At 37.2% G+C, this 8269-nt stretch overlaps 1 protein-coding gene across 1 annotated transcript; it reads left to right on the top strand.

Moving 5' to 3' along the window:
- Positions 691-2193, top strand: LOC109232569. Its single transcript, XM_019398334.1, has one exon. The coding sequence runs from the start codon at positions 691-693 to the stop codon at positions 2191-2193; it is 1503 nt and encodes a 500-aa protein (XP_019253879.1).

Raw genomic sequence — 8269 nt, 5'->3', positions numbered from 1 at the left:
GTTAAAGTAAATGAGCCTGCAGACATAAAAAGGGAGATTCTAGGATTTTACAAGTCACTTATGGGCTCAACAGCTGCATCACTACCTGCTATAAACAGAATGTATATGGCTAATGGTCCAATGTTGTCACAACAACAAAGAATGGATCTCTGTGCAGAAGTAACTGAACTGGAAATTGTGGAGAGTCTAAAAGCAATTGGAGATGATAAAGCCCCAGGAATAGATGGCTACAATGCTGTTTTTTTCAAGAAAACTTGGAACACTATCAGCAGGCAGGTCATAGAAGCCATCAAGGAGTTCTTCCTAACTTCCAAGATGTACAAACCAATAAACTGTGCCACTATTACCTTAATCCTCAAAGTCTCCAAACCCACCACAGTCAAAGAGTATAGACCTATTGCATGTTGCTCAGTTCTATACAAAATGATATCCAAGATCCTAGCCAACAGACTCCAGAAAATCATGCCCAGCATCATTTGTGAAGCCCAAGCAGGCTTTATTCCTGGCAGAAAAATAGCTGATAATGTTATCCTTGCTCATGAGTTAGTCAAAAACTACACTAGAGCTCATGTGTCCCCCAGATATATGATTAAAATTGACTTCCAGAAAGCATATGACTCAGTTGAATGGATCTTTCTACAATAGGTGATGGAGGGGATTGGATTTCCAACCAGATTCATTAATTGGATCATGGAGTGTATAAAAACAGTTAGTTTTTCAGTGCTTATTAATGGAGAAGCTACAGAACCATTTGAAACTGCTAGAGGACTTAGGCAAGGGGATCCCATTTCCCCTTTCCTGTTTGCAATAGTTATGGAGTACCTCAGTAGATCACTTGCTGAATTGAGGAAAGAGTCAACATTCCAATACCACCCTAGATGCAAAAAGCTAGGTATCACTCACATGAGTTTTGCTGATGATCTACTACTGTTTGCCAAAGGAGACCTTGAATCTATTACTGCCATGTTTCAATACTTCTCTCAATTCTCTGAAGCCTCTGGACTACAAGCTAATTTGGGTAAAAGCTCAGTTTACTTTGGGGGAGTAAAACAGGAAATGAAGAAACAGATTATTGATCACCTGGGATTTGCACATGGAGAATTACCATTCAAATACCTAGGTATTCCTCTATCCACCAAGAAAATTGCCTTGATTCAATGGCAACCTTTAGTGGAGAAGATTACTGCCAAGATCACTTCATGGACTGCCAAGAAGTTATCTTATGCTGGGAGGTTGCAATTAGTTCAATCAGTGGTATTTGGCATTCAAGCTTATTGGGCTCAATTGTTCATCATACCAGTCAAAGTGCTAAAGATAATTGAAGCAATTTGTAGAAGCTTTATATGGTCTGGATCCAACACTATTACTAAAAAAGCTTATGTTTCATGGGATAGGATGTGTACTCCTAAATCTGCTGGTGGAATGAACCTCATCAATTTTCTGCTATGGAATAAGGCAGCAATTGCAAAGGTATGCTGGGATCTAGCTCATAAAGAGGATAAGCTGTGGATCAGGTGGATTAATGCTTTCTATATAAAACATTATCAACTAGAGGATATGCCAATTCCTAAACAGGCTAGTTGGATGGTTAGGAGAATAATTGCCTCAAGAGATATTCTGCAACAACTCCAACGCTCAAGTGTTCACAAGGGCTCCATCAGACAAATATACCTACAACTACTAGGAGATCTACCAAGAGTAAGTTGGAAGAACCTAATCATGCAAAACTATGCTCGACCAAAAGCAGTGTTCAATCTATGGTTAATGCTACAAGGAAGATTGCCAACCAAGGATAGACTGGCTAAATGGGGAATGAACATAAACCAACAGTGTGTTTTGTGCCAAGGACATAAAGAGACAAAAGAACATTTATTCCTGTCATGCTCATTTTCAGAAGACTTGTGGAAGCAAGTAATGCAATGGATTCAAGAGGAACAGCCAAAGAATCATACCTGGGACCAAAGGCTTCAATGGATCATTAGCAAAGCTAAAGGAAAATCAAGCAGAGCCAGTATTTTCAAGATGGTGATCACTGAAGTTTCATATGCACTATGGATGGAAAGGAATGCTCGTATATTTGAGAACAAATATCGCAACAGTGAAGTCTTAGCAAGAGAGCTAGCTTACATATGTAATGTTAGAGGAAACCCTAGAACTAAAGCAAATGCAGCAATTCTTGATATAGTAGACTAGTAGTTAACATAGTTATGGTTAGCTAGTATTTTAGATGAGATTTGATAGTCAGCTGAGTATAAGCTGGACTATGGCATTGTAAAGCATGACCTTTGGTGATTAATAAAAATTTTAATTACCAAAAAAAAATATAATATTGATTCAAAAATTAATAATACTATTGAAATAATAATTAATAAAAATATTTTTAGCAATATTTTATTATTATCTCAACAGAAGTAACTCTTACAACATTAGCTTACATCTTTAATGGTAAAAGACATACTAATATGCACATACTTGATGATTTATTGACACCAACATATCATCACTTTAGGGAATTATCAACCTATGGAATAACTGGATTAGAATTTACTCAACGATTTTGATGCCACTTTAATTTTAATCACACAATTAAAGCCTAGTTGCTTTTAACAATTTAAATGATAATTTTAGAACATAGTGGGCTATTGAGATCACTATTTGTAAGCAAGAATATTAAACATTTCAACTTTATGGATTTTAATTTTATTTAGCAATTCATTTCGTAAGAATCAAGATTTTTTTCAAATAAGTTAATTTTTAATCTACTTTTAATATTTCTCTTCTACCATGCATATGTCTTAAAAGAAGATAAGTTCTTACAGCTTGGTTGGTAATACTTATTAATTAAATTAATTTACATCTGCTTTTTGTAATTCGCTTTATTATGTGTAAATAGCAATTCCAAATAACACAATAATATCCCTCTATATGTTCACTCTGTTCAAATCTATTCCATTCTAATTTACACGTATATACTGACCTCAACAGTTGCTCAATCAATTGGTTAAAGTATTTTGTGAGAGCATAAATATCAACAACTGACTAAAAAGTCACAGTCCATACCTGAGCTATCAAAAAAGAATCCATACTCCCAATTCCTATCTAATTTAGCATAGCAACTGCTAGCATCGATTAAAAAAGACTAACAAGTATACATATTGCTTTCAAACAACTGAGATTTAAGACAAACTATAAAATTTTGGATAATTAATTTCACCGTAAGGTAACGCAATTGATATTTAATTCAGCTGATGCCTGAGTAGCTTCATACTTAAAATTATTATCCTCACAAAATAAATTGATGTATAGCTTGCCATCAGTTCCTCCTCTTGTTATGTACATTTATGGTTAATTTAATTCCTTCTAATATTATCGGAGTTGCATTAAAATTGATTGAACCAAACTGCATGCCCATGACCATTGTCTTTTTGAGAATCACTTAAAACTGCTCGAATGCAAACTATATATATCACACATCTTGATTCTCAAACCTGAAATATTAATTGAATAAAATATATAAATTTATGTGTTAAATTAATTTAAAGTATATTTTCTCACAATATCTCTATCCCCTCTTTCTATATTATTTCTCTTACTATAAGATTTTATACAATGCTTTTATTTGTAATGAAGTTTGACTTTTAATTTTTTTAAAAATTATTTACATAAGAATTTAAATTATATTTTTATATTTCTAATTTATTTCTTGAATTATATCAATTGTCTATGATTTTGGTTTTAGTTTTATCTATATATAAATATGGATTCTCAAATACGTGTATCTTATCCATATAGTATAAATTTTCTCATTATTAAAAGATTTTCTCTTTTCAAGAATCAAATAAGTATTATCCCTCTATATATTTCTACGCTGAAATTATTTATTTACATATTTTTTCTCTTTTTCTTTTGTCACGACCCCAAATACCCCGGTCGTGATGGCGCCTATCACAATACTAGGCAACCCAACCCAAACAATTAACCATAGTAAATTCCTTTTAGTAAACCATTTTTCTAATACTGATTAAGCTCCAATTTGCATGAGAAATATTTAAATCACTGAAATGTGCGGAAAGACAGTATAACAACAAACCAAACACAGCCCAGCCATCTGGTGTCACAAGTCTAGAGCCGCAATACAACCAGTCCGACTGTCTAATACATGATAAGTCTAAAAATGCGGAAAACAAGGATAGGAAAGAGGAGAGCAGGGCTGCGGATGCCGTGCAGCTACCTTGCAGTCTCCGATAAGCTCCGAAAATGCTGGGAACCCTCACTCTGCTGCTCGGGCACCTGAATCTGCACACAAGGTGCAGGGAGTAAGTAACTAAAGTAAATAAGATCTTAGTGCAGTGACGAGCAGCTAAGCAAAATCAAGTAAAAGAGCATACAACAGAATATCAAATCAAACTCAACAGTTTAAAAGTCAGCACTTCGTAAAAAACTTCAGTTTCAGTTGAAGTACTTTGAAATCATTTACTTAGCAGTTTTCAACAGAGGCTCATTATAAAAGAAGAGTGAAATCACCAACAATGTCATATATGGGCCCCTCGGGCAAGGTATCACTCATAAATACAGCCTCTCGGTCACTCGTGACTCAGCTTGTCACGACTCAAAATCCACTAAGGGTCGTGGTGGCGCCGGACACCGCTGTCAGGCAAGCCAACTGAAATACTTAATCAAGTTCTTGTTTTAATAATTTTGAAAACACGTCTTTTATACGATTTAAAACAACACATCAGTATATTCTTCAGAATTAATAATGAAATATTTAGCAACTCTAAAATTTCTAAATTTAAACCCAAATACATCCCAGAACCCGGTGTCACAAGTACATGAGCAATTTCTAAGATAAACCAAATAAGTACAATAACTGTCCGGAATACAATTGGACAGAAAGTAAATAGAATCCTGAAAGAGACTATACTAGCTGCGGAATCGCCTCGGAGAAATACAGCTCACCTAGTCTCTGTGTCAACCATGCTGCTATGCCACTAAGCCACTAGCCACACAATAAACCTGTGCAACAAAAATGCACAGCAAGTGTAGTATGAGTACGAAAACAACGTGTACTCAGCAAGTATCCCGTCTAATCTCGAAGAAGTAGAGACGAGAGGTCGACTTTAACACTTGCTAGTGGTCAAATAATAATATACTAAAATGTGAGGAAATCATGGATTTATATAGCAGGTTCTAACTCACGAAGCTGTAAAACAGGTAAACACCTTGAACAATTAACAAAGAATTTTCAAGATTTACTTTTCATTATCTTTATTAGTGGGTAGCGGCCAAGAAGGCAATATCAACTTTAATAAGTTTCAAGTAAGCAATGCAAACATGCGCATATCATGCCGAGGTCGACAGCTCGCTCCAACAGAAATGTAAACTGTGCACTGCCAAGGGTCGAACGGCGCCAACCATAGATGCATCTATTTAATCTGCCGAGGCGTTCGGCCCGCTCCAAAATTTAAACACATACCCTGCTCGTGAATCATACATGCGACGCAGGTACACATCAAAACCCATGCGCAAATAGCCAATTAGGAATTTATCCGGGAACATTTATCCCAATTAAAAGCCAATTCTCCTTTAACAATTTAATAAAAATGGAGTTTAATCCTTTTAGAAATTCATTTACTAATTCAATGTGATTTAAGCAATTCAAGTTGTCAGTAAGTTTACGATTAATCCGAGTATAGCATGCTTCTGGGTCCTAGAGTACCCGGACAATAGCATAATAATAGCTACGCACGGACTCTCGTCACCTCGTGCGTACGTAGCCCCCCACAATTAGGAGCACATAACCAATTAACTCACCTATGGGGACAATTCCCTCTTACAAGCTTAGAAAGGAGACTCACCTCACTCCGAAATTCCATAAACGGCCTCCAAGCCTTCCCGACGATTCGAATCGTTGCAAAATGCTCCGAAACTAGCCAAATAACGGCAAACTAATGAGAATATACTCAAATACTTGTTAACAATTCAAATTATACAAATTCCCAACTCCGCTTAGTGAAATGACCAAAATTCCCTCGGGCCCACGTGCCCGGATTCTGAAATTTCTCGAAGATATACTCTACCCATAGCTTCACTAGCTCAAATATATAATTTACTCCTAATTCCATGCTCAAATTCGTGGTAAAATCCAATTTATCAAGTTTCTAGGTTTTCTTCAAAAATCCCAATTTTCCCACAATTTTCATGTCTAATTCCATGATATAATCTTGTATTTAACTTGAAAATGAGTAGGAGTAACTTACCTTAACATAGATGACGAAATCCCTTCTTGAAGCTCTCCAAAAATTGTCCATGCTTTGAAGAAATGAAGAAAAATGAGCTAAACCCGTGAAAATACCATTCTGCCCAGGTATTTACTCATCGCGATCGCGGAAAATGCTTCGCGATCGCGGAGAGTATTCGCTATCGCGGGAAGAGCTTCGCGATCGCGGAGAACAATTTCCCAGCCTTCCAGACAGCCTCTAGTAGAATAGTCATAACTCTTTGTACACAACTCCAAATGACAAATGGTTAAATGTTCTGAAAACTAGACTCAAAGATATACAACTTTCATGTGTTGGTCATTTCCCAATTCCTTATAGATTTCTAGATATAATCGGTCAAAGCCAGCCCATGTGTAACACAACTTTCTTCTTCATCTTCCCGGACACCCTGTAGTGTAACAGCCATATCTCTTTGTACACAAATACAAATCATGAACGGTTTACTTTTCTAGAAACTAGACACAAAGGGTTACAACTTTTATTTTCACATCATCTCACAATTCCTTATAGATTGTGAGATATGAGCCTCCGAAGTCGAGTCAGTGCAGCAGAATATTTACTCTACGCTATCGCGAAACGCTTTCCGCGATCGCGATTCACTGGCCCGTTTCTCACATTTTACTCACCGCGATCGTGACCAATTCCCCGCGATCGCATAGAACACTGAGGTAGCCAAAAACCAGCAGTTATAAATGGCCTAGAAATGGTCCGAAACCACCCCGAAACTCATCCGAGCCCCTCGGGACCCCGTCCGAACGTGCCAACAAGTCTGGAAACATATCACGGACTTAGTCGAGGCTTCAAATCACATCAAACAACGTCGAAAATCACGAATCGCGCCATAATTCATCTTTATGAACTTTGAAATTTCTAACTTTCACATCCGATACCGAAACCTATCAAATCTCATTCGATTGACCCCAAATTTTGCAGGTAAGTCATATTCGACATTACCGACCTGCTCCAACTTCCGGAATCGCATTCCGACCCCTATATAAAAAAATTCACTTCCGGTCAAACTTCTCAAAAACCTTCAATTTTCTATCTTTAGCCAAATAGCTCCAAAATGATCTACGGACCTCCGAATTCACTTCCGATCGCGCTCCCAACTCTAGAATCACCATGCGGAGCTACTCCCAGTTTCGGAATCCCAAACGGACATCGGTAACACTGAAATGCACTTCAAGCCAAACTTATGAAATTTCTTCCAAAATGCCAACTTCTACAATAGGCGCCAAAATGCTCCCGGGTCATCCAAAACCCAATCTGGGCATACGCCCAAGTCCGAAATCATCATACGAACCTGCTGGAACCTTCAGATCCCGATTCCGAGGTCTTTTACTCAAAATTCAAATCCTAGTTGATTCCTTCAACTTTAAGCTTCCGAAATGAGAATTCTCTTTCCAAATCAACTCTGAGTTCTCGAAATTCAATTCCAACCACGCGTACAAGTCATAATACCTTAAATGAAGTTGTTCATAGCCCCAGACTGCTGAGCGACGCGCTAGAGCTCAAAACGACCGGTCGGGTCGTTACAAGACACTTCGTCTTGATAATGCTGATGAATTTACGTCCCAGTCCTTTAATGATTATTGTATATCAACTGGGATAACAATTGAGCATCTAGTTGCTCATGTTCATACTCAAAATGGTCTAGCGAAGTCATTGATCAAACGCCTCAAATTATTTGCTAGACCAATGCTTATGAGAACAAAACTTCCCAATTTGGCGTAGGGTCATGCTATTTTGCATGCAACAGCTATTGTGCGGATCAGGCCCACAAGTTATCATAAAGTTTCCTCACTATAATTAGCTTTTGGGTAGGAGCCAAATGTTTCCCATCTTAGGATATTTGGATGTGCGATATATGTTCCAATTGCTCCACCACAATGCACAAATATGGGTCCCCAAAGAAGATTGGGGATATATGTTGGGTATGAATCTCCTTCTATTATAAAATATTTGGAACCTATGACTGAGATTTATTT

Source organism: Nicotiana attenuata, chromosome 9 (assembly GCF_001879085.1).
Source record: "Nicotiana attenuata strain UT chromosome 9, NIATTr2, whole genome shotgun sequence".
NCBI lineage: Eukaryota > Viridiplantae > Streptophyta > Magnoliopsida > Solanales > Solanaceae > Nicotiana > Nicotiana attenuata.
The sequence above is the reverse complement of the archived record's forward strand: the minus strand, read 5'-3'. Positions and strand labels throughout refer to the sequence as shown.